This window comes from Zonotrichia leucophrys, chromosome 1A (genome assembly GCF_028769735.1).
Source record: "Zonotrichia leucophrys gambelii isolate GWCS_2022_RI chromosome 1A, RI_Zleu_2.0, whole genome shotgun sequence".
Taxonomy (NCBI): domain Eukaryota; kingdom Metazoa; phylum Chordata; class Aves; order Passeriformes; family Passerellidae; genus Zonotrichia; species Zonotrichia leucophrys.
In genome coordinates this window covers 65,243,093-65,270,775 of record NC_088170.1, presented here as the reverse complement: position 1 = coordinate 65,270,775, position 27,683 = coordinate 65,243,093, and the positions used below count along the sequence as shown (strand labels likewise).

The 27,683-nt window shown below is 44.0% G+C and overlaps 1 protein-coding gene across 3 annotated transcripts in view; it reads right to left on the bottom strand.

Annotated features, from left to right (window-relative positions):
- Positions 1–27,683, bottom strand: part of FRMD4A (FERM domain containing 4A) — a 370,654-nt gene that overhangs the window by 264,931 nt on the left and 78,040 nt on the right. Inside the window, exon 1 of one of the 3 annotated variants that reach the window (XM_064703007.1) lies at positions 19,114–19,574. The exons of the other annotated variants lie outside the window; for them this stretch is intronic. Coding sequence (XP_064559077.1) covers positions 19,114–19,146 — 33 coding nt within the window. The 5' untranslated portion in view covers positions 19,147–19,574. Of the gene's footprint in view, positions 1–19,113; positions 19,575–27,683 lie in introns of those variants that run through there. 3 annotated transcript variants of the gene reach the window in all.

Sequence of the window (27,683 nt, the reverse complement as noted above, 5' to 3'; positions counted from 1 at the left end):
AGTATTTCTCTTAGGAGAACACCAATATTCTAGGTGTCTAACATGAGTTCCAACACCGGTGCCCAACAGAACCTTTCACTTTCATTAAACCAATTTACTAAAGTGGTTTATCCTTTGAAAGGTTTATTGAGAGCTCAATTACACCCTATTAGCATTTGCAGGAGGAGATTTTGTACAGGACTCAGTTCTTCAAGCTGAAGTAAAGTTCATAATGAGCTCTCAGGGACAACAGCTGAGGCTGAGCAAATTTAGGCTGCAAATAAGGATATCACCTTTTTCCTTGTTTCAGTTAGTTGGTTATTTTTTATGTTATTAAGAAGAATGTTTGCTAATATCTACAACAACCTACTAGGGGAATATAGCAGCATATTGACCAACTGCAGATTTCCAAGCAACTCTTTCAAAAATATATGCCTCTTCCATTTCAGAATTTATGGACTTGATACAGAAATCACTGAATTATTTTCTGATGCAGAAAGCTACCAATGTTTTCTGGCCCTTGAAATCCACGAACTCACAATTTTGAATAAGATAAAGCAATTGAAGAACAAAGGCCACTAGGACAGAGAATGAGTCAGGTGCAGATGTGTCTTAGACAAATCAATTTCTTTTCCCTTGTCTGAAAGGCCCTTCCGACAAATTATTTAATGAGATTATCCTAAATCTTTTTCACAGAAGTCAGCCTTAAATCTGATTTTAGAGATTACCTGCTGCAATAATCCAGACATAATTCCTAAAATGCACTCAGGAATGCTGGGTCCAGTACAGGACACATTTAGGCTACAGAAGAACTGCAAATACCCTGAGAAGCCCTGGGAGCTTGGGAAAAGGTACTGCCTGTTTTGCACACTTGCCAAACACAAATCAAATATATTAAAAATAAAAAAAAAAAAAAAAGAGAGCAAAATTAATGGAGCTTTATGGACATTATCAGGAATGCAGCAGGAAGTAATCAAGTACAAGATCACGTTGCTTGTGTGACTGTTGCCATGACATTCAAAAAGCACTTAGTGTTATCATAGACTATGAATATTCTGTTGGCTGATTGATAGTCTGTGGCTTTTTTTCCTTGTAAGCAAATGCAATGACAATATTAAGCAATTACTGATAATGTCACCCAGCTGCTTTCCTGCTGCCTGGGTGACAGGAATTCTGAACTGCAGAAAAAACAAATTTATTAAAGGATGGAGCATCACCCTCTGCTCGCTGGCGTTGTGTTTGACCAGGCACAGCACAGCAGAAGGAAGGCTTCATTTTCAGCAAATGAAAGGAACACATCCTCAGTAAACTTTACTAGGGAAAGTACCATGGGGCTTATTTAGCTCTGATTAGATCAATGAGACTCTCTAAACACAGCAATTAAAAATACAATTGGTAGCAATGTAGCCTGCTTTAAGCATCTGCACGCCTGAGAAGTTCATACAGGAATAAACTTGTTAAAGTACATTTCCTGATTAGTAAATAATCAATATGCAAGGTGCTTGCTAGCTTCACATGGAGCAATGATAAGGGCCAAATTTTCCTCAGCTAAGTGTTTCAGCAGCCTGCTGCCAAGAGCCATTGCATAGGGCCTAATTTATGGGTTATTTACCAGATTGTGTCCATCTTTTCCCATAATTAACCAGCAAGGACTATATGTCCCAGCATGCAATGTCTGACTGTGAGCCAAGCAGAATTTTGGGCTTGGATCAAGGACTAAATATTGTCTCCTGCTGTTGCTGGGTGTGATGGAGTCACTGGAAGCACAATGGGAAGATCTGCAGTGAAGCTTGGGATTTGGGATTGGAGCCTTTGGATCTGATGGCCAGGACTAAAATATCAGCACCCTATGAAACTGCTTTCAACACTGAGGAATTGGCAGATTCCTCCACTATTTCATTCTTGAAACAGAGGGAGTTTTAGCTGCACTTCTGTGCCAAGGTTTTATTACTTGTCCCAGAAAAGAGGAATCAGGTCACACTTCAGAGATGCAGAGAGGTCATCTCCTCCCACCACTCGTGCTGCTCCCTCCTGAGGTTCTCAGGGTAAGAAGATCTGGCCCAAAGTGTGCAGAGTCTCAGTTTTATGGCTTGCAGGGGAGGTTAAAGGCTGGATTCTTGCTTGCTGTGAATCACTGCTACACGTGGAGTCAAAGCAAATATCTTTACACATGATAAAGATTCAACTCTAAATTCATAGGGGTTATAGTCTCTCTAAACCCTATAAAATGTAACAGAGGTGAATATCCTGCTCGTGGGCGTTTAAAGCATTTTATGTTAGGGCTTTTATTTTATTTTACATTAATTTTTATTGGGGGGTTAAAGTAAAACTGTAGCAATAATAGCATTTTCTCTTATATTTTACAACACTTTGCCAATAAAAATTGACATTTTGGTATGTGCAGAGAGAAAAATACCAGAGGCTGACAAATTAGAAAAAATGTGAGAGGTTTCACAACAAAAACAGGCAGTAGCTTACCAGCTGGGTAAATCTTCATAACATGTAAAAGATAATTTCAAAAATAGTGTTTTGAATCCCAAAGTGCACATGAATCAAGAACAAAATTCTATATTACAATAATAATAATAATAGTAATAGTAATAGTAATAGTAATAATAATTTTATATATATTAAGGCAGATGTCATCTGAGAGATGAGTTCAGGATGTAGATGAAAGGAGATGTAGGACACACAGATTGTGTCCACATTTGCACATGACTTCTAATAAAGTATTGGGCAATTTCTGGAAGACAAGAAGACAACAGTGGGAATGATTATGGGATAGAAAACATGACCAGTGAAGAAATGTTAAGTGATGCAGGTTTCTGTGGTCCACAAAAGAATAAGAAGCCTGAGAGGCTGTGAGACAGATTGGGATGGAAAGGTGCAAGAAAGGGCAGGGATTAATTACAAGAGAAGGACAATCTGGTTTACTCTGCAGGAAGAAATGAAGTGGGCTTAGAAAAGCTCCTTTAAGGGTAAGACTAGATGAGCACTGAGAGAGGAGCTGGTTACCTGAGAGTCAAATCTCCTCTTTGAAATACTGAGAATAGTTTGTGCATACTCCTACAGTGAACAGTGCAAATGTGCCTGTTTTCTGTTCAAGCCTGAGAGACTTCCAAGCCTAATTTTTAAATAAATTTTACTATATACTGAGGTAGTTTGGCATATGCTGTTTCCTGAGCAGTTTACAAACAGACAGAGCTTCAGAATATTCTTTTGAAAGGTGTGTGGGTGGGCAGGTATTACAACTTCAGTGTAGAAAACTGGGGGAGAGAAAAACACAGGTTAAGTAATTTCCCTGAGGCCAAGGAAGCAACAAGCATGTCAGACAAGGTTCAGCTACAGCATTTCTGCATCCACCAATCCTCAGAAGCCCACACCCACCCTTTCCATCTCAGAGCATCTACCTTTCAGGGCTCACTTTTCATCTGGCTCTATTTTCATACACTTGCCTGGCAGCTTCCTTGTTTTTTCCTCCTGAGCACTTTGCTGGTCCCCACATCAATAATGGCACAGTTTGAGTTTGTGGCTGCCTTGTGACAGGTGAACACAGCTCCTAAGCAGCCTCCAAACCCTTCCACCAAAGCTCTGCTGAGCTGCCTAAAGCAGAGGAGTGACCCAGGATTTTGTCCCAGTGAGCAAAATGCCACCAATGACAGCACCAAACCTCCAGGAACAAGGGCTGGGTCAGACTGGAGGAGATTTCTCCTTCTGGCCTGGAAGATGTGCAGCACATGGCAAGAGGCAGGTAGCAGTGCTCATTGATTGCCCAACCCATTCCCTTAAACAGATCCCCAGGAAAAACCTCCTAGCCAGCTCAGAATGCCACTTTCAGAGGGGAATAAGCAATATTTGGGATTTGATCAGCTTTTATGTGGCATTGGGATCATGTGAGGGTGTGGGAATCCACAAAATTAGAGGGTTTTGGGAAAGCTGCAAAAGGCAGCCTCAGAGACAGCAGAACTGTCATTAGAGCTAAGCAGTAGCCATGAGATAGATCAGCAGAAAAATTATTTAAAAAGTAGAAAAGTAGGGACAAACAGAACAATGGTCTGTGTATTAACGCTTGTCTAGAATAACTCTCTAAGCTACAGAAAAGTTTATCTAGCAAGATATTAGGAAGTTTGAAGCTTAATAAAGGAGCTCTGAGCATTGTGTTTTAACGCTTACAAGCTGGTATTGTATTCAAAATAAGCAAGCATTGTTTTAACCAAAGGTACGTGTGCTTATAGTGGTTAGAACTACTCTACTGTTATAGTGGATAGAACTACTGTCAATATGCTTTTGCTTTGTGTGATTGGTCAAAAAACTTATAAAGTGAATTGTAACATTAAGTTCTTTGTCTGCTGCCTGGGATGTGAGCTGGTGGCATCTTCCCATTGTCATAACCATGGAATGAGACTGATGCTGGAAAATAAAACAGCTCAAGGCCCGTTCCTCAGCAGTCCCACCCCATTTGTGATTTGTACAGAGACCCCGGCTGGCAATATGAGGGCTGGTGTTCTGTGAGCTCTTGACAAAGGAGGTTGCTTTCTCTGAGCACACCACAAACTCACTTAAAGATGAGAGCTCTGTCTGCCAAAGCAACAAACACAACAGTTGTATCACTTCAGATTGACAGCCATTGCTTTTTTTCTTTATTCCCTTCATTGTTTCTCAATTCACTTAGAAGGCAGCCACGGCCTTGAGGGACTAGGAACAATCACATTTAGAATAGTACAGATGTAATTCAATAATTCTCCTTTTTTCCTCACTGAGACTCGCTCATTCACCAAAATATCCGTTCACTTTCTTCTGCTTTTATACATAAGGTATAGAATACCCTAACACTATGTTGGGTATTAATTAATCTCTCGTAATCAGCAGGCTGGAGGACCCTGTTATCACCACAGGTTCTTTCAGAGTCAAACCAGAAAATCTTTATGTCTTGTGTTGGAAGATTGATGCCAAGCCATGGCTGATCCTGTGTGGAATTACCTCCTGTGTGTGCCACAGCAGCAGCTCCTGGGCAGCCCCAGCCCTGTGAGCCCCAGCAGCCACAGCTAATTTGTGCATATGCTGCCATTGGATGGGTGCCACGCAATTAAGAGGGTGCCCTGGAGGCATTGACATTCCTCATCTCACACTGAGGGTGCTGGGGGAAGGCAGCAGAAGTTTATGGGGTGTTATCCATGGGAGTGTGTTATTTCAACAGCTTTTGTACAAATCTGTGAGTCTTGGGTTTCTGTGGTTGAAATGGCTCCCAAGGTATTAAAAGTCTTTTTTCCCAGCCCCACGACAGAAGAAGTTGAGATTCCTGGGCTCTGCTTTTCAAGGTTGTTTATTTTCTCTTATCTATGACATTCTCTCTCTGACCTGCTGAGATCTGTCTGGCAGGTCAGTTTGTGGCACACTGACCACCTTGGGGCAGTGTTAGTTTTTATACTAAGGACTCCGTGTACTTTACTTACAAAAATTTTCATATACCTATCACCTATGTTAGACAGTTTGTCTCTACTCTAAACCAATCCAGATATGCCACCATCACAGCAGAAGATGGAGGACAAGAAGAAGATGAAGAAGAAGATGAAGAAGAAGATGAAGAAGAAGAAGAAGACGAAGAAGATGAAGACGACAAAGAAGATGACGAAGAATAAGAAGAACGAAGAAGAAGACAAAGAAGAAGACAAAGAAGACAAAGATGACGAATAAGAAGAATAAGGAGGAGGAGGAGGAGGACGGGACATGCCCAGATTCCTCCATCTTGCCTCTTGAACCCCCATTTTAAAACCCCAAAATTCTACCTTTTTCACCCTGTGAAAAATTCATTATCATTCTACTCAAACTCTTGTGGCTTGTAACTCCTCACACAAAGTTGGTAATTGTTTCCATGGGCTAAAATCGAAGGCACAGGTGTTTTTGACTCTGTGCCAAGGTCTCTGAGCCCCCTGCCAGGGTCTTGAATCACCCAGGGCAGCCAGAGGAATGTCCTGGCTTATGACAGTGAGGATGATTCAGGGCTGGGCAGGGACCCAACACAAAGATGGTTCTGAGGCCTGTGTGGAAACTCTGAAAGTCCCTGTTTGCTGAAGAAGTTGGTGATGAGGCAGCATGGGGTAGTGCTGGACTGGAAAATGCTGATTTCACTTCTGACCTGTTCTGTCTGAGACCTAGAGATCTGGAGTTACCCACACTCTTTAGGGTGTTTGTAACCCCTACTCCCAGTAAAAGGCCCATCAGCTAAATCCCTGTGAAGCCCTGACAACAAAAAGGGTATCAAAGTCTTCATCCCTCCTGAGGAAGAACTGAGACACTGAACAGCAAGGATGTTGTGCTCTTCAGGGCCTTGGTATCAAACCAAAGGACCTAAAAGTTCCAAAGGACCACAGCCAAGATCTTGCCATGAGAAAGATGAACTTCTGAGGTGCAGGGCCCCTGTGGGTGAGTTCATTTGGGCTACCACACAGCCCCTGGTCCTGTGGAATCCATCAGCTGAGTGCTCTGAGCTCCTGCTGCAGCCTTGACTCAGACTGAGAGAAATGCTTATGCTTTAACCAAGACATCTTGGAAGCAAGCAGGCTGGAAAAGCTTTGACAGGGAAATTTTAAGCCAAATTTCCACCCTGTGCTGCTCTTAGAGACTCAGTGAGTCCCATTACTGTCTGGCAGAAGGATCTTGGCTCCATGGTCCATCCCAAGCTGTGTCCACATGGTCCATCTCTAGGACTACCTAGGAATGGTAAAAATCTTTGCTTTCTCAAGTCTGGCATGGACAGGACTGTGTCTATCCTCTTTGTCAACATATTATAGGGAGGAAAGCTCTTGGTGTCACTCCTCCCTGCCTCACTCATGCATTTAAAAAGCCACAAAATATATAGAATAAATTCATTTAAAATACTCCACTTTCAGCTGCACTGATTTTGGGAGAGTTACATTCTCTCCCACCATTAGTGCATTTATCCCCCAGTGCTAAAATGTGTACACTGAGGCTTCAGCACTGCTGGCTAATTTAGGAGTGCTGCCATCATCATAAAAGGAAGAAAATCAATTCAAATCAAAATCCCACAAACAATCTATGACCTTATTCAAATTAAAAAAAAAAAAAAACCAATCCCAGCCTCTAACAGCTGTGGTGGGATGCCAGAGAAGCTGAGAAGCCTCACAAGATGCACAGCATTGATTACTGTTTAATAATGATTTCCTTCAGCCCACAGACCCCACTGTATCCTTCATTCAGAATTCCAGAGCACATCTCTGAGCATCATAGGGGCTGGGAAGTAAAACACACCAGACCTCACTGGAGGTTGCAGGTTAAGTATTGCACTTAGGTTTTATGGAGCAGAAGAGTAGATAAATTCTGTCAAATTAATGTAAATGCTCAGCAATAATTTTTTGCTTCTGAGAGTCTTTAAGTGCTTTTTTAGCATTTGGAAATATTTCTCTGTTATTCATTTTGTGAATAGGCATGAATCTCTCCTTGGTCCTGACATTCAGTTTGTTTTTGTTTGTTGAATTTATCAGTTATTTGCTGGAAATTGGAGTTTTAAATAATTCCTTGTTCTTGGTCCGTATTCTGCACTTTCTGGAGCATCACACAGACAAAGGAATGGCCACACTCTTGGCTGAATACAAACTGGCACAGTTCCCTCAAGGAACAGCTCCCTCAAGGGTGGTGGTATAACACAAGTTTGCATCACTGATTCTCTGCCCTGCATTTCACTCCCTCTGGGTTTCATTTTTTGACACTAATTCTTTTACAACGTGCGTAATAGGCAACGTAGCTTTATTTCATCTCCCTGTTTGTTCTGTGGGTGATATCTCCCAGGGAAGATTAATGACTTAAGCTGATTTAATGCTGTGCATACTTTCCACAGGGAAAAAAAAAAAAAAAAAAAAAGAAAGAAAAGGAGAAAAGAAAATAAAAAGAAGCCCCTTCTCTTTTTCTGCTCGGATTGAAAAATGTTATCTTTTCTTGAGTTTTTGGGGTTTTTTTCCTCCATTGATATTTGTTGTTTTCCAGCCTTTGATAGCCTCCTAAACTATTTTACCATCTTTCTGTACATCTGTGATGTTCCCATATTAATGTGAGTCATTCCCACCAATAAGCCTGGGACTGGGCTGAGTGCATGAGAAACTAGAATTTATCTCTACTGAGTTTCAGGAGTTTTGGCAGGAAAGACTCGGATCCTGCACTATTACAGCGTCATTCACCTGCTTGTTCTGCCACCTTTCCCTTTTCTTCTTGCTCTATTCAGGAGAAAAGCCAGCTCACTTGGCAAAAGAGGTTTGTTATGTCTGTGGGAGAGGTTTGAAATATGTGGCTGATGTTTCCCCTTGCCCTTGCTGAGGAACAAGAACACTGTTACCACCCATTTAAAACAATCTTCAAAAAATCTTTAAACCCAGACACATGTGACAAAACTGTGGTCTAAGCCAAAAATAGAAGAAAAGTACTTAGAACTTGTAAAGAGCTGGTTGGAGGCTAAAGAAATGCCAAAAATTACCTTTTTTGTTAAATTTTTTCTTCTCCATCTACCTGACAGTCTACTTTAATAGTAATGTGGTGCTTACTAACTAGAAAATTTTCACTCAACAAGAATGCAAAGATCATTAGTAAATGCACAAGAGTGATTTAAAATAGGGTAACTACTAGCATATGCAGACACATATTTCTAAAAATGAGTTGCAAAACATCATAAAAGTCACACCCATTTCACAAAGCTTTCTCTACTGCCCTGTCAAATGGGGGGGAAGAAATCAGATTCAGCTTTCATGTGGACAAAGACATTTATTCCAGGCAAAGATGGCTTACAGAGAGATGCAAATGGGAGCACACAAATTCCCTCCCCACCCTCAGCACATGGTTTTCCTCTGTGCTGTGTTTGGGTTTGTGCATTCCAAGCTGCCCAGCATTTCCATACAGTCAGTTCAGCCCTGCTCACACCTACTCCCACAGCTGTCTGTTCTGTCAGCCTGGCTTACTCCAAAAAGGTGCAAGGAGAAATGATTAAACTGGAGTCAATTTATGTGGAGTTCTTAGAGGGAATGAATAACATTAGCTTAAGTAAAAAATAGCCAGGTGACAGCAGTCATGTGCTTGCTGGTATTATACACTGCATTGGGTGGATATCAGGGTGAAAATTTAGAAAAGGCCAGGCATGAGTGGATGTCTCATGATGCAATTTTTAATTGCATGATCAGATGCTCCTTTCACCCTAACCTCTGCACTTGTATTTTCTTTCTTCCTTGTGTGGGGTGGAGCTGCCTTAAGGATGAATCAGGGGAGGTGTCTGCTCTCTAAAGGGCTCCTTGGCATTTGTGGCAGACAGAAGGTGCACAAGGAATGAAGCTGGGGAGTGCTGCAGAAGGTGGAGAAGTCTTTGGGTGAAGATTCATGGTGATGAGTGACTCATATATCCCAAACTTTTACTAATAATCCTTGACATCTAAGCTTTATTTTTGAGTTTCTGAGAGACACTCCTAGCACATGACTTGAAGAAAGCCTGTGCTCTACCAGAGAGACACAATGAACACAGAAAATGTTGTATGATGTTGAGGATAGAGAGAAGTCAGAAATGGCCCAAAACGGAAAGAGACCTTAAATGATTCCTTTATGGCTCAATTCTACATTAGTTAAACAGAGACAAACCAGAGTATGATTACAGGTTTTGATGAACTTTGATACTGTTGCAATTAATGTTTCAGAATAATAATGCAAAAAAAAAAAAAAAAACCAAACCTGTTTTCAGGTCAGTATTGAGTAAATAAGATCTAGGGTTATTTGGTAGGAAATGAGGAAAATACAAAATGAATAGCTGCTCATTATCTGAGCACTGTCTTATGTAGGAGACAAGAAGAAACCCATGAAAAAACCATTTGTGGTATTGCATTGTTAGAGTCCCTTGCTCCAGTAATTCCCAAATTTGCAAATTGATGGTGTTCCCTCTTTAAAAAGCAGCTTTACAGGTGTCATTTCACCACCCACATCCAGCTGGGACAGGGGGTTTGGGCTGAAGGGGTTTCCATGCCATGGGCAAAAATGCTCCACCTCATCTCTGCCTCTCTGCCCCTGCCTCCACAACTTACCTGTTTAGTCCTGGTTGCCTCTTCTCAAACTCCTTCCTCCTGCCCTAATCCTCTGTCCACATGCTCCCCTCCTCCTAGACTGTTTATTCCAGCTCAGATTGTGCTTCTCCTCCACTTGAGCCTTATTTTCCACACTGCTGCGGGTGTCAGCCAGGATCCCAGGGATGCAGCACAGCCTTCCTGTCCTACACATTGGGAGTCTCCAGTTTTACAGGGACAAGAGCAGATCCTGGCTTAAAGCCCAGATGAGCAGGTTCCAGCCTAGGTGTTTCTCAGCCATCCCTACCAGAGTGCCATCAGCAGCAGCAGCAGTGACACCCAAATTCCAGTGGAGCATTGAGGCCCTGGTGCCATGGATGGGTATCTGATGTTATGAAAACACATTTAATCTCTCATCTCACTTGATCTCTCTCTAAAGACCACAATACATTAGGGAAGGGTTTGTGCCAGCCCTAATGAGGCTAAATATTGCCTTATTTGTGCCATATAATTCTTTGGCCTGATCATGGAATATTTGCTGAAAAGATTAGTCTTATAAGTAATTAGTGTTTCTGGAAAAGAATATGAGTGGTACCAGATAATACTCTAACTCCCTCTATCCAAAACAATTTAATCTCTTCTAAATGAAATCCATTTTTCTAAAGAAAAATTACTTCCAAAGTATTATTGGGAACCTGGCCATGGAGAGATCCAACTTTAGATGAAGCAGTAATAATTTCACCCAACTTCATATTTCAGCTCCTGAGCTACTGGAATTAATTGAGCGTGTAATTAAGGAAGGGTTTTCTTACCAATATGCTCATGCCTATAATTAAAATCTCACACAAATGTGTGTGTGCAAGAATAGGGCAGGGCAGAGAAGAGACCAAAGTGTCTGACAGGTTTACATCAAAGGACCTGAGCTCCTGCAGCTCTGAGCCAGAGGGAGGGGAGGAAGGGAAGACAGGACTGGCTGATAACTCACTTGATATATTGTTTTTGACCTCCTGTCTTCAAAGCCCCAAGTGGTTTGAGTGCTGTCTACCCAGGAGATGTCTTCTACCTTTAATGTTCCTTCAGCACAGCCAAGCTTTGTACGTGTTTGTGTCACCAAGAGCAGAAGAGTGATGGTATCTGCCTCTTTTCCAAGGGACTGGATGGGTTTGGGTTTGGCTGCTGCTTTGGGCTGTGCCTCATCAGTGCTGTGGCCCAGGGGACCCTGTGTCATGTCCTGAGAGCCACCACTTTCCTCTGGTGTTTGCTGCATGGGAGAATCGTGAATAAGGTTTTGTAAGGAAAAAAAAAAAAGGGAGGTGTATTTTTACTGCTGATGTATATACTGCATTTACTACTAAATCAGCCTTAAATCTGCATTTACTACTACTACTGCATTTACTACTAAATCAGCCTTTTGTGTGGGACCCAAGTCAATGGGTCTGCCTCAGGACAGCTGCATTTGGGGAGATTTTCCTTTTCTGAACATGAGGAGATGTTGAGTGCTGGGATGCTGCAACAGCGCTGCCACAACAGCTGAGCTCCTGCACAAAAGGAACAAGGGCTTTCCCTCAAAAGAACCCAAACAAATCACCAAAATGGGGACTTGGAGCTTGAAGGGAAGAAGGGATTGAGACACTCAGCTGGTCTGCCATGTGTTGTGATACCCTGTGACTGTATCCTCATAGGGTAATCAAGCCAAGGACCAAGACACCAAGCAAAACCAGGTGTGGATGAATGTTTCATGAAAGAAGCCACCCTGAAGAGGGAAGCTGCTCTCTCATTTGTTAATATCTGCTGTGGTCAGGGCAACAGGACTTTGTATGCTTATTGATATTGTAACATGCTTATAAATCACATCAAAAAGACACCTGCATCTGTCCTCTGCTCTCCTCTGAACTGGAGCAACTTGAAGGGCTGGAGATTTTTGTCTTGCTGGTTGAATTCCAAACAGGGTCAGAGCTTTGGTCTCACAGATTGATAGGGTTTATACTGCAATGTAGATGAAGAAGGCATGCAGGGAAAGCTAAGGTACATTGGGTGTGTGTTCTCAGGAAGAAAGCCCACATGCCCAGCTGCACACACATTTTACATTTATTTAAATCCAGTAAAATACTATTAGAAATAGCTGACCATTACTGAAGTCCATGCTGGGGTGCTTAGAACTATGCTGGCATGCACTGGTTATGCATCAGACATTTCTTATATGAATTGTGCATCATGCAAGAATTTGTTTCCTTCCATAGAGTCCCAAACACTAAACACATACACGCCCTACCATCGCTGCCTTCAGAATGACCTAACACACCAGGTAGAAATGCAGGAGAGCTGTTATCCTCCACAGATAACTACCAGACTGGCATTTTGGGGCAACCATCATTTTTTGCTTCATAATCATCTCACTAATATCTTTCTCATTTTTTCAGCTTTCCCATATTTGCAGCAGTTAAGGCTCTGTGACCTTCCCCAGGGAATGCAACCTGTGATTCACAGCTAAAGAGTGGGTGTCTCTGTCTGAGCTCTGCTTCTGAAAAGGGTGGCAAATTGCCTCGACAATAGCTGCCATTAAGTAAAATAATGAAATGACTGGGAAAATGAGTGTTCACCGGTGTATTTTCTCTGTACTTCCTAAAAATGCCCATGATCCACACACTGAGCTAGCAAGCTTTATGCTCTTAGTGCCAATATCATCAGTTTCCTTCCCTCCAGTCTGTGCCTTGCCATACTGCATTTTAAACATTATTATTATTATGTTGTTGTTGTTGTTGTTGATATCATTGTTATTATTAATTTCATTTTGGCACCTCTGTGGTCTCTGCATAGCCCCCCAGTGTGCTTTTCAGTGAGGTCCCATGGTAGCCAAGAGAATTTTTGGCACTTTCAGGCAACCTCAGCCATATGAAGGTTTAGGGAATGTCAGACCTTCCTGGGCACCTCTGCTACAGCCTGACTTTGCACAGGCTGAGCAAGACATGGACAATTGAGGCCAGGGTGCAGGATGGTTTCAGCTGGATGGTGTCTGGGCCCTGGGAGGTGAACAGGGCACGTGGGAGCAGTTCCTATTTCCATCCCCTGACAGGATCCAGTGATATTTGATACACCATGGGACAGCTTAACTGCACTGCCCAGTGATGTGCTCCTGATGCTGAGCTGGTGGTGGCAGAGAGGGGATCAGGCTGTCTGTGAAAGACAAAGCAATGCCAGCATTGTGATTATCCTGGTTCATCTCAGGCTGTCTGATAGTTATGGGAGAGCTCGGCAAGAGCTGAGCCCACTGAACCTGGTGTGCAGCCAAGGGCAGATCCTGGGACAGGGCAGCCTGGACTCAGCTGCGCTCCTGAGGATGCTGAGAATGAGCAGAACCCCTCAGGCTTTGGATCCTGTATGAAATACCAGAATCTGAACTGCAGTCCTTCCTCCTTAAAAACTGAGGCAAAATGTTGCTATTTCCTCCTAACCTTTAGTAGGGAGCATCTGGGGACAGGGATTGTATTCTCATGATCCAAGTCCCTGTGCTGGATTTTGGTGCTCTGCAATGCAATTCCCATTAGCAGAGCAGTGTCCAGCCCAGGGTACACAGAGTTTCCCCTCCCTGGAGAGTGAATAACCCACCCCTGGTGTGACTGGGCACCAGTGCAGGGCTCAATCAGGCATAGAGCTCACTGCTCTGCTGCAAAGCACAGCCGGGGAGGAAAAATAACCTTTCAGTTTTATGTTCAGTGATATATTGCCTTTAAATCTGAATGGGTTTAGGAAATGTTACAGAACAAAAACTGCTCTGCTTTTCCAGAGGCATAATGTTATGGTACACTTGTTCCAAAGCCAAACTCTGCTCTGAGTTATGCCCCTACATCCTCTCTCCCAGGTATTTATTAAATTATGATCAACAGTAGCCGACATAGAGCTTCATTATTTCCTGAATTGCCTTTCTTTTTAACTATCTACAAGCTCAGAGAATTACATATGGTCTCATTAACCCATGTCAAACTGATAATAAGGCAGGGAAGGAGGTTCCCCTTCAGCTGCTCGAGTAGGGGCCCTGTGGAAGGGCTGCTGGGGGAACACCAGCACTCCCCAGTCCATGCTGTGAGCTCCCTGTGTGTGTGGGAACCTGAAATATTGTGTTTGGGCTTGGGTTTGGGTTTGTGTGCTCACTGCCCATGTGAGGTCACTCCATAGGAGAGATCAGAAGCCCCAGAAATAAATAAAAAAAATAGAAATAAATGGCTTTGGAAATCTCACTCTGTAAGTGTCATTAGCACCTGTGTGTGTCTATCATGGTGGGATACTCAAAATGAGAGTGAAATACACAATTTTATCAAAGCAGGGATCTTAGACTCCATAGGAGTAACGCGAATGCTTTTGGAAGGATGGGGGCAACTTCAGTCCTTTGGTATTCTCAAAAACACCAGGACAGGTTTCACAACATACACAAAGGAATTATTCTGCCTCTTGGCTTCTACAAGAGTGCTGTAAAGTGATTTTAATATTCATAGCTGTCCAGACAGTGCAGGATTCTAATCTCAACTTCTGCAGGACAGCTTATGAGATTAAAGTTTTGAGTCTGTTCAAATGTTTTGCTGCATGCAGCTGCACAAAGAAACTGCTTATATAAACTTCTTTTCAGTGCCATTCAAGAAGGGTGAAAAACTACAGGTGTAACCCAAACTCAGACTTCGCTTTCCCAGGGGTAATTTCCCCTCCTGACTTCCTCCCCAGCAATCTCAAAGGCCAGCTGTCACAGCCTTTGCTATTTAGGATTCTCAGGGTATAGTGTACTTTCCAAAGTTTCTCTCCTTTGAGCCACTGTGAACTTCTCAAAGTAAGGCACAAGGACAACTCAACCATTCTTTGTGAGAGATCCAGTGGTCAAAAACTAAGTGGCTTTGAAAGCAGAGCCAACGGGGCTTAACAAACCAACGGTAACACCATGGGAGTTTGCTAATCCCCAAAATCTACAACAAACAGATAAAGTTAATAAGATTCAATAAACGAGAACAGCCCCATTAATGCTTAAAGAGCACTATCTAAATACTACACATTTTATTTACTGAGTTCCCTTGCTGAATTTGCTATACCCAGGAACACTCAAAATTCATTATCTTTGGATGCAAAGCTTAGTAAATTCGACAGTAATTAATCTCCATTTACCCTCCGCGTGTGTTTCTGAACAGACGAAAAGTTCATTGAAAAAGTTCTTTCAGCCTCTCTGAAAGAGAAGCAATGCTTTGATAAACAAAAAAGCACCAAACACAAGCTTCTGAAAGGAAAATAGAGCAGTAGCCAGTTCTGCGTGGTTCGAGCCAGGTGCTCATTGCAAATTCAGTTGCATGCACTGGCAAGTGTCAGCAGCAGAGAAACTAAAATTACTGAAATTCTTATGCCAGGGTAATTTGCTGAAGGCGATGCACTGAGGGTTAAGGCAAATTGTGCATGTGTTGAGGATTATAAAACAAATTAAAATGGAGGCTAACAAAGGACTGCAATATTTATGCATTTCTTCATTCTTTTCACTTTGTGGTACTCAATCAACTTCACAGTCTCTTAAGGTGGCATGGGGACATTGCTATTGTGTACATTCATGTGCTCTGAAAACAGGGGCTCAGACATCCTAGGCTACAGAATTTAACTGGTTCTGGTAATATTTACAAGTACCTCTATTAACCTACCAAATATTTACAACCCAGCCATTACTTCTAATCAAGTGAAATTTAATCATTGACACAAAAAAATGCAGCAACTTTGCTGTTCAGTGCATTCTACTTATCTGCTTCAATTTTGATATGCCAGCCCATTTTACTGTGTATCCCTTTCCTTTCCCTAGAATTCCTGCATCTGTGTACCCTGGTTATACAAAAGCAGGAATGTCTTAACCACCCACAGCTTGCTGCAGTGGAGTCCATTACAGAGTGTAATGTGCTTAGTGTTTAATACCCAATTTACCAAATATTTTAAGGATTTTTTAAAGTATCCACTGTATGATCACCCAGCACGGCCCAGCAAGCAAATGGGTTATTACCCTGTGATATAAGAAACAAGTCCTCTATGAAATAGGCTCCTGGTTGTACATTCCCAGCCCTCTGCTGGCAATTCCTGCCATGGAGCTGCTTGGAGAAGTGAGGACATGGTGTCCATGTCTCTGTCCAGTGCCTCAGCTCCAGCCCTCCTGCACAATAAACTGTATTTCTTTAGCCGAGATGTGCCCACCTGTCCCTCTGTCAGTGGAGTGTGAACAATAGTGACCAAAGAGCTGACAGCAATCTTATTTTCAAGTACCACCATGATATTCACCCAAGCCCACCTGCAGGGATTTAGAGCTCATTTTAATTCCAGGGGCCCTTGCATTTGGCTATCACAGGCAGATGTAGGCTGTCCTCACCTGCTGTTGACAGAATGTGAGAAGTGCCTGCAGAGTCAGCTCCTGCCCCTATTTACCCATGAAAACAAAGAAAATTCTTTGGTTTTGGTTTTCTGTCTAGATCTTAGCAGTCTAAACAGAGCTGCTTGGGACTCTAAGGATAAAATGGAGCCTTTATTTGCATTTCACTGTGGCAAGGAGATGTTTTCACACAGGTTCAACTCTTGGAGCTCCCAGATGCTCCAGGCTTTTTCCAGGCAGCTCTGCCAGAAATGACCAGAAGCCCACTGTCCTTCATGTCACTGCACAAACCAAAGGACAAAACAACTTCTAACTAGCCCCCAACAGTTTCAGCCTTGGTGTAAAACAAGTGACAACAGATGGGATCAGACAGACGGGGGAATAGAGGAGGAAAACGAGGCAGTATCAGGGAGTGGAACAGGCAGGGGTCTCAGCACGTTGGCAGCCTCACTGTTGTCAAGTTTTTTTGTGTAATCATCACATATTAAGGTTGTATTTGGGGATTTAATAGATTTTACACTTGATTTTCTGGCAGGGAACGGGGAGCCACTGCCAGCCATGAAGCATCTTGGAAATAAGATGATAAGTTTTCAAATCTATTTAAGTGATCTATGCATTGTTGTTTCTCTGAAAGGTAAAGATGTAAGGGCCAAATCCTGACCTTTATTTCAGAGTCTGTTTGAATATCTCCATCAGCTGCCATGGAGCTGCTCTGGATTAACAGCAACGTAATACCAACGTCAGGGTCTGGATCTTCCAGAGAATCCCACTGATCTTACATCATTGCAAGAGCTGATTTAAAATCACATTTCTTTGCCTTGAGAAGCTTTTCCCACACACAAAGGAGAACAGAATCTCTCCCTTTCTCTAATATTAAGGAAGATTGTGATCCAAAGGATCATGTCTATACTCTCAAGCATGCTCTTCTATAGGATCAATAAATTACTTGACAGTGGCAATTTAGATTACACTTTATGGATGGTGTTAGTGGGATTTACACTCCAGCTACGAAGCAGATCAGATGAACAAACAGAATACCCAGTCCTGGACCACTTCCCTTACTCTGTCATTTTTATAGCTTCACACATGCTGCAGGTGCTGATACTACACAGGTCTGACTGTAATCCACACATCAGCCTGAGCTCACCAGTCCTGGGGGAGACTGCCTTCAGCAGTCCTTTCAAGCCTGGTTAGAACAGCAGACTGGAAACATCAGTTAAACCAATGAAAGTTATGTTTTCTAATAATGGAAATGAGATGGAAATGTTGGACAGCTGCTAGAGGTTTCCTCTATTATCTGATTTTTTAAAAAATAGTACTGGGAAATGCCTTGCAAAGCCTAATATTAATGTATGAATTCCTCAGTAATGAGATATATGAATGGCTGGGTCTATAATCCCTTATAAATCTTTCATTCTAAAAACTGCCCATAGCATTGTTCTTGGTAATGGAGAGCTATATGAAGTTGGCAGGTTCTTTTTTAAATTATCAACTTACTGCTCAAGACAAAAAAACCTGAATTAAAGTGGAAAAAAATTAGTCCCCTGGAGAATTGCAGTGCAGACATTTGCTGGCAAATTATTTTTATTTAAATCACTTTTCTTGGTTTTAATATTGAAAAGACTTTAAATCATTGAAGAGCCTTTAATTTAGGATAGTGAATGGCAGGGATGTAATTGAGGAAACCAGACTAGCTGATCTGCTTCAGCACAGGGGCTGGACCAGACAATTTCTCAGAATTTTTTCAAGTCTGGCATTTATAGAAAGCAAGTCTTGTCTGACTGCCCCTTCCAAACTGTTTGCATCCAAGACATACAAAGACACCCTGTTGCCAGCAAGAATTGCCACTGAATTCCAATTCTTCCGGTCTTGAGACACAATACAACAGAGTTGGACTGAATGTGGTGATGGAGTGAAATCAGAAGGATTTACCCAAGGCAGTTACCACATGGGATGGAGGCAGTGACTAAATAAAATGCAATCAGGATTCAGTCTATCCCCCAGGACCACAAAGAAATAATGGCATGGGGAGAAATTTTACCAACTAAACCATCACTGTTTTTCTTCTGTCATTTCCCTGCTGGAATTCAAGTTTGTCTAATACTGAGGGTTCCTGTCAAACCTTTGAAGAGAGTTGAGAGTGTGAGAAGGCAGCAGACAAGTGCAGCAATCCCTCAGCTCTGCACACTCACTCTGTCACAGCTTTCTGCTCTGGGTCCACAACAAGAGGTCTGGCACCCTGGCAAGGTGTTTGGGCACAAAATCACCCACTCTGCCTGCCCGTGCCCCCCTTGGTGCTGCCAACACCTGGTGGGCTATCCCGGTGTCCCCATCCATCCATCCCTGTGCCGCAGGGAAGGTCCGCGTCCCCCGGGGAGCCCGCACAGACACACAGACACAATGAGAGCCTCCAAGTGGAAATTCAAACAAAAATATGGCTGTCTACTCCAAAAGGCAAACTCATTTACAAAGGTCATCTCTGTCGAGGAGGAGTGATGCGTTACTCCCCTCTCGGAGGCAACTGCTGGCGCTGCTCTGCCGAGTTACATTCACCAGCGTAGTTTTGAAAAATAAGAAAGAGAGAAAAAAAAAAAGAGGCAGGAAAGAAAAGAGACAAAAGCCCGGCAAGCCCCCTATTCACAGAGCTCGCCCCGCAACTCCCTTTCCCCTCGCCGGGTAAATTGAGCTTCAAAAGACACGAACATCTTTCCCTACCTTCGTTCTCATCGGAGACAGAAGCCCTTCCATGTTGCTCCGATCCTCATGCCAATCCCGGCGCCCCAAGTTAGAATCTCGTCTCAAGCATCCCGCACGAAGCAGAGCATGCCAGGGACACCGTCCAGGGGAGCCCAGCCCGCTGCCCAGCCGCGATCCTCAGCGGCGGGGAGGGAGCCCCGCTCCCGGAGACACCTTCCTGCCCGTGCCTCCTCCTCTCTGGCTCTCTGTGCATAATCTGCCCGCAGCTATGTTTGTACCATCGCGCCTGACAAACGATCCCTGCCTTACGTAATGCATCCAGCCCAGGACGGGCGATCGCAGCCCCTTCCCGCGGGGATGGAGGGTGCGGGACCCTTCCCGCAGGGATGGGAGATGCGGGACCCTGCCCTGCCTATTGTGCCGCTGATGCTGCTCCGCTCTCCCTGCGAGCCAGGGAAGCGCCGAGGAAAAACTTCGTCACCGAGGCAGATCGTGGATTCCCCGGCACTGACTTAAAAGGGTGTAATCCTCATGGCAAGCCTCAGCCTTGCAGGAGGTTTTCCCTGCTCGGGAAACGCCAACAGTTGGAGCATTTTCTGCTGGGCGCGTTTGCTGCCAGTGAGTGACCAAACCCACGCTGAAAGGGAGTTCCTGTCAATTGTCAGCCGGGAATTCAGGGAGAGAAAGGAGGAAAAGCGCATCAAACAAAAGGAATATACTCCTGCAAAGTTGGTCAGCCAAAGGTACTCCCTGAATGCATTTCTATTAGCATTTTAATTCAGATCAGAGGGTGTCTTTGTGGAAAATTCCCTGATTGCTCTTGCTTTATGCATTTTGTTTTCCATCTCAAAGTGATGCTAGGACAGAAGCTCTTTCACAGAAAAATTGAACTGAAAAAGGAGCTTCACACCTACAAACACACCAGTGTTGAGTCCACAGGACCAGACCAGACCAGTCCAAAGTAAAACCTTTTTGAAATGCCATCAAATGAACACAGCTGCCCATCACTGCTCCAAAGGTCAGCTCCCCCGGGGGCCACCCCACTTCCTAACACAAACACAAAAAGGATTCCCTTCCTCATCCCAGGGGGTAACCTTCCACATACCAGTACCCAATTGCTGTCCAAAAGCAAAACTGAAAACCCTGTTACACCACCAGAACTCGATTTTCAGTGTTAGAAAAATCACAGTCAGGCTGGCTGGAGGACATTACAGGTGGAAATTTCTAATGCCCTTTAACACCAACTCTTGCTACGTGCTGCAAGCTGCATGCTCAGGGACTGTTGCTGTCTGATTCATGCACTGAACTGGGTCTGGTTAACTCCTGAAAATACCACATGTTCTCTGGATGATGATGGGGATTCACCTCAATTAGCTTTCACCATCTAAAACTCTGCATTCTGGTCCAAGCCAGCCACTGAGGCTCCTGCAAAACCAAAAAGAGAGACCAGTTCTTTCTCAAAGAGATTGGCTGCTCACACCAGGGACCATCTCTGATCCCACCTATCCTTCATGGTCAGCCCTGGCTCCCGGGGGCTACACTGATAAGGAGCAACGGAAAATGTTCATGGTTGGTTCAGGGTATCCCAGGGTGCAAAGACTGGCATGAACCCAGAGACAGACAAAACTCCTGCCCTTCAAGCCCCAGCAGAAGTGCTCCCGGACAGTGACATACATGAGGGTGCTTAACCCCACACATCCCTTTTCTTCTCTATCTCTTCCAGACCTTTAGACCATGTAGATATTGCAGTTTAAGGCAATTTTTCTTATTATTTTTATGGGGTAAAAACAGGGAGGGGAGGTGCCTCCTACAGTGATTAATATTAATTTCAAACAGAATTAAATGTTCTCAACCAAAGTCAGGTTCTTATCAAACCTGGACGAATCTGATCATATCATACTGAAGGCTGAGATAAGTTTTCCAGAGCTAAAGAGACTGTAGAATGCTGGCAGGCTCATCCATTTCTTGCTGGCTGTATATAAAAGTGTTTTGCTATTGGTATTTCCAAGACTTTAATAAGACTCTGAATAAATGGCAGCAGGAATTCCAGGCTCCAGTAAGACAGGCTATTGTGATATTTCTGCTGTACAGCATTGTGCCAGGCTCTGAGGAAAGGTTTACAAGTCTGTCTGCATCTGTGAAACATCATCTTGTCCAAATTGTCAGGGGAATTTGACTGCCCACAGCCTCAAGAGGAACATAAAGGGAGAGGAGTTTTTGGGTATTTTGGAGATGTCAGGTCAGGTGGTCCAGGTTTAATGCAATATGATAATGTGGGTGATGCACCTATGGCAGTGGATGAACACCCAGGTCTCTTAAAACTCAGCTCTGCTTTGAACTAGGCTACACCACAGTGTCTCATGAGCTTCCCTGTGTTATCTCTGTTTACAGGCAAAAAAAAAAAAAAAAAGGCATTTCTCCTAAAGTCCAAAAGAATAATTCAGTCTGGGACCAGAAAAGCAAGCTGGGGCCTTTCTGGTTCAGCAGCACTCAAAGCCTCTCTGATCTGAATGGATTGGGAATTGTGCTGATACTGCATGAGTCAGAGCAGAGCCCAGCTCAGCAGGATGAGCAGGACTGGGAAAGAGTATGGTGCTGTTTGAGCAGCACCAGTGGCTGTGAGCCAGCAGTGAGTCTCCCCATCCAGGGAGTGCAAGCTGTGACCCCCAGCTGCATCCCAAGGATGCTCTGGTTATCAGTTATGAGCTCCTGCATGGCTTTACCATGAGCCACAGCTGAAGTGGTGTGTGACAGCAAGGTCTGTTCACATCCCCCCTCACCAGTGGGGCCAGGGGACCCCAGGGGTTCTGGCTGAGTGTAGTTTTGTCCTGGCTCCTTGGGAATCTCCTGTAAGAGCTGGAGCATCACTGGGTGGATGGGTATTGCGCATCACATCATCTTCCTCTCAAACTCCAGGCACCAGGTGGGACTGGAGCTGTACCAGCACCTTGGCAGATGCTCTGCTTTAGCCTGTGCAGCCACCAGCCTGTCCTCCTTGTGCTACAGGAGCAGGATGAACACTTGGTGTGCTCCAGACTGCTTGCAACCCCTCCTTCATGTTCAGAGCAGTAATTTTGCAACTAAAATTGTAGGAGCGAGCCAAGGAAGTTCATCTAAAATTGTGGGAGCCAAGGAAGTTTATCTTGACTTCAAAATGAGAGCTTTGGTTGCTGTAGCTGGGGGAGCAGTGTCCCAGCAGCGTGTGCCATGGTCTGACACCTCGTTCCTCTGCTGGGCTGCCACTCACAGCAATGCTCAAATGACTGCAGACTCGTTCTGCAGCCTCTGCTCCTGCCATTTCACATCAAAGGCACTGCACAGGCAAAGGGAGCATGTGAACACTTGCATCCTCATTCTATTTCTGGAGAGGGGAGCAGCACTTGACTCAGATCCTGGGCAGCTACACCCAGTGTATCTCAGGCTCTCCATCTGAAGAAGAAGACACCCACTTGTCTGGTTTGCACAGGTGTTGCAGAGGTCCCTGCCATGGATTCAAACCACCATATCCTGGAATATATGGGAACATAATCACCCTTAACTAGTCATGGGAGTGAGAAACCTTGCAATCCCCTCTGTCGCAGATATCTTTTAATGAAAAATCCTTTCCTTAGGATTTTTCCTCCTGAGAGTCTGAGAGGCCTCAGGAACAAAATGTAAACAAAGATTATCTGCTGCTGTGGAATGCAACAGGTGCATCTGTGATTGGTCTCATAGAGCTGCTTCTAATTAATGGCCAATCACAATCAGCTGGCTTGGACTCTCTGTCCGAGACAGAAGCCTTTGCTGTCATTCTTTGCCTTTCTATTCTTAGCTTAGCTAGCCTTCTGATGAAACCTTTTCTTCTCTTCTTTTAGTATAGTTTTAATGTAATATATATAATCAAATAATAAATCAAGCCTTCTGAAACATGGAGCCAGATCTCTTCCCTCATCCAAGAACCCCTGTGAACACCATTAAACTCCTCTTATATTGTCATAATTTAAATATCTGCTGGACTCTAGACAGCAGACCAAGGCAGATATCTATGTGGAACCTGGTATGTCCTACCTGGCTCCAGCCTTGGAGCTCCATCTCTTTCCAGGCTCTGCTGACTACCTCGACAAACCTCCACGGACCAGAAAGAGAGAAGAGATTCTCCTGATATTTAGCCAGGTAGATAAATGGCTGAATTTAGATGCCTGTATCCAGAGCTTAATCTTGCCCTAGGAAAAATGGCCCCAAAAATCATTATGACCCCAAAAATCCTGATGTTCACTGTCAGACTACTGGCTGAGGGTCCTTAAAACAGCTGAACTCTGTGGTATGCATTTGAGCCCTCAGTTTTCTTCTTGTTCACCCCTTATGGGTGCATCCAGGCTGGGATAAAATTCTGTAAGCTGAACACTTCCTAACCTTCGGGGTGGGGATGCCAGCCCAGATCCAAGTTGTGCTGCCTGTACCAGGCCCGAAAAACAGAGAGGGTTTGGATTTGGACCCTGTCTCCGCTGCTGTGTGATGCAAAGAGCTGCCAGCTCCTCCTGCCTCCTGTGACAGGGACAATGGCCGCTCAGCCTGCCCTGCCCGTGTGCCCCCGGCCGACCTCGGCTCCGGTCACTCCATTCATTCATCCAACAAAAGGCGGCATCGGGCTGTTGCCATGGCGACGCCCCGCCAGCTGAGTGGCTGCAGCATCCTACAGGGGAGGGGAAACATCCCAGGCACACACCAGGGCTGTGCTGAAACCTATCTTATATTTAGAACAGGCGGTGCGGGGAATACTAATGAATATTTAACACCCGGAGTGCCTTTCATGCTTGTTTTTTTTTATTTTTTATTTTTTTGTTGCATACTCTCATAAGCACAACATTTGCTTCCAAATGGTTTGAATATTATTGCTGCTGTGCTTCTCTCATCACTGCTTCGCCAGGTTTCCTTTGCTTTTCATGACAGCAAACTTTTCATGGGTTACCTAAAAAAGGGAAAGATTTGCTCATGCTCTGCAAGAACCTGTTCCTTTTAGGGCTTTGTTTTGGTCCTCACTGATTAAAAATACCTGCTTTCAACAATTCATTCCCTGTGCTGCAGAAAATAGATTAATTAACCAATCAATCTAACTTTCATTCATTCATTCAGGAAAAATACACACCTGAAAACGTCCTGAAAATCCTTTCTTCTGTCCTTTTCCCCTAAATTGTCAGGAGTGAAAGAAAGGCGTCTAACCACCCAAAAGCCCAAGCTGTTAATAACTTAATACTTTATTTTACGACACATTTTTTAATATCTTTTTTATGACACATTTTAAAAAAAGCAGATGTGCTGGACATGGTGGTGAATCCCACCTGCTACTGCCCAGGCTGTGCAGGCAGATTTGGCACCTCCTGGTGATGAACAAACTGATTTTTTTTTTTTGAGGATGGCAAAGAGAAGTGAGAACAGCACTGGCTGGGGTGGTATAGGGAGGAGGTGCCCACCAATGTGGGTGCAGCTCCCAGCACTGCCAGCCTGGGTTCTCCCATCTCCAGAGGTGCCAGGAGGATGCAGCCTGGCACAGCCTGTGGGCAGATATTGCAGTTTAAGGCCATTTTAAGGCCATGTTTAAGGCCAGTTTAAGTCATGCATCTAGCCAATGCTGATGGCTGGGTGCATCCTCTCTGGGTTGGCACTTCCTCTTCAATCTCCTCTTTAGCTACAGATTAGGTTATAAACAAGGTTAAAAATTGTGATGTATCACATCTCATTCTGAAGCAATCTCCTGGCACATATAAAGCTTTGTTCTCAGAAAGGCCAGAATTGTGGCAAGGATTTAAAGAGTGAAATGTGTCCTTTTTAGTAGCCAGTAGCAAGGCACTGGGCTCTTTTTTGAGCTTAGCAGCCCTCCAAAAGCCGTTGGGATCCCAAGAGCTTATCTGTGTGCTTCCTGCTTGGTACCAGGCCAAGGCACCAAGGATAGAGGCAGAATTCAGCTGGCAGCTTTGTCAGTGATGCAAAGGGAGGAGCAGTGCTGTACTGGGTGTGTTGCTTTGGCAGCACTGACAAATTTGAGCTGTGTTTATTTGTTGCTGGTTGTAGGGCGTATTTTCAAAATGGAGAAAGGTTTTCCCCTCCAAGATTGCCAGTGCAGGCCTTTGAGATCTGCTCTGTGTGTTCTCAAGGAGAGGGACTTGCTTCTGAGGAGGTTCAGAGGGGACACACCCCTGCTCTGTGCAAGCTGTTCCATGATGCAGCATTTGCATGAGTAAGTGCTTTCAAAATGATTTGCCACTTAGCCTTACATGGCACCAATTCCAGCAAGGGTTAGAAACTCGAGCTGTTTTACTGGAGTTCATCTTTAAGGCTCTAGTGACCTGCTTTTTTCCACAAAAGCAAAAACAGTATGATGAATATTAAAATCTCGAGGTGTTAATAAGGCTGACTTAGCTGCCTCCCAAATCTGGATGGCAGACATAAAAAGGTCATTTCTGAGGACCGTAGGTCATTGTACAAGTCTGAGAGGACTGGGTTACCCCAAAGCCAGTTCAGCATCCTGCCCTGCTTGGCAGGACCATCAGGGTCTGTCCATCCTCCTCCAATAACTGGAAGGCATTTATCTCTATGACACATCAGTGATCTCAGCCATTGTTATCATGATTCCTGCTAAGCCAGTGTGGCAGTTTGGGAAGGTAAAGCTGCCTCTCTCACATAAATGAACCATCTCAGCAGAGATGGGGACTGCTGTGTTTGAAGAAGCAGATTCCTAGGATCAGGGTCTGGCTCAGTGGCTTGGGCAAGGTTCTGTCTGCCTTCTTTTTTCTTGCCTTCATCCTGGCTCACTGGGAGGATCTATAGATGATTTGAGGATCTACAGATGAAAAATGAGAGTTGTAAGAGATGGGGGGTCACAGACTCAAATTGAGAATTACTATGCAAAATCTTTGCCCCAGCAGAGAAAATGGCCTCTGGCAGTCCTGGCTCCCAGCAGGTACAACCATGAGGCTGAGCATCCTTCTCAGTCTTCTAACAAAACATGTGCTGGAAATATGAAGAATTCCTTCCCTAAATAGCAACTGAGCTATATTTTCCTTTTGCTGCTTGGTGTATTTGCTGTTCTGGACGTTAACAGTCAAAACACACACAAAGGCTTTCAGTAGAGCATTAGGTCTGTGTGTGCAGTTTCAACAGTCAGATGATTTATTCATCCACTTCAGTAACCATTCAAACAGGGCACGATACAGAAAGCAACAAACACTGAGTGTTTGTGTTTGGTTTGCAGGAAGAAATCAACAGAACAGGGTAAGAGAAGCTGCTTTTCCAATGTAAAGGGCTGCAATCCCATCCCTGTAAATATCTCAGTCAAATAAAACACGATTTCCCAAAGCTACAGCTCTGCTAAAGCACAGCTATTATGCTCTCAGTTAGAAACTTGATTATAGCCACCTCATGTCTGTAAGATCACAAGCTCTGATGCAAAGTGACTCCCAGATACTCTGCAAATGCTTATAAATGCACTTGGTGCTCTCTGGACACATCTCTGTGTGTGCTAGAAGAGAAGACCAGCTCTCACAGAGCAGACAGACAAGGCATTAAGAGAAAAATAGCCATTTTTCTGAAGTGTAATATTGTTACAAGTCTGCAAATCCTGGACTGTGGTATTTTGGCCTGGGGAAGAGGAGAAAAGGAGGGAATGAACAGAAGGGCTCAGCATGAGGCAAAAATTAAAGATGGAGCAAGGGTAAGAAAGGGGTTGCGAGAGTAAAAAATAATAATAATTATAATAAATAATAATAATCTGGGGTTGCCCCAAAGGAGTCTCATAAAATATTATTTTGTGCAGAGATTTTTTTAATCTTTAAAGGTTGGGTTTTGATCCAAATCACAACCCCAAATGAAAAGAGCCACCAGAGACCATCTCTTCTCCAAAGTGTGTGTGCAGTTTTCATCCCTCTGAGGGTGAAGGCTGGGGCAGAACTTTGCAGGTCTCAGAAGGTATTTCTGCATGTAAAACACCCTGTAGGCAGGAGGATCCCCTGGATGACAGAGTCTGAGGTAGATCTTGCACTCCCCTTGTTTGATGGATGCTTCACAGGACATAATCAGAAGCCAGAGCACAGGACCAAGGGAAACATGATACTGTTTTTCTTTGTGAACATTTTTTTCATTTTTGGCATTTTTATATTCGTCTGTCCATCCCTAATGAGTCCCACCCTCTAGAACCCAAGAACTGCCTGAAACTCAGAGCCATCCCTATGCCTTAGATTTACCTCCTGGGGTAGGAGCCAGACATCCCTTCCCTTTCCCATCTGGGGCTCCCATGCCTGCCCCAAATAAAGGTGATGTTGGTAGCATGTTCCTTATGCTGTAGTGGATATTTCCAGCTGTGCCCATGGCTGTTTCAGCCCTTCCTTGGGTCCTCTCTGTGCTCCAAGCCCCCCTGATGATGCCTTTGGCCACCCAGCTACTGGTCACTGCATGTCACAGCTGTGGTTGTTTCTAACCAAGGCTTCTCTGACACTGGAAAGAAAACAAGAGCTAAAAAATCAGAGTTTTTTTTTGAATCCATTCAGCTTATTCAAACTCTTGGTCCTCTCAAACCGTTTCACAAAATTCCCAGATTCAGTTCCTTAGGACAGGGG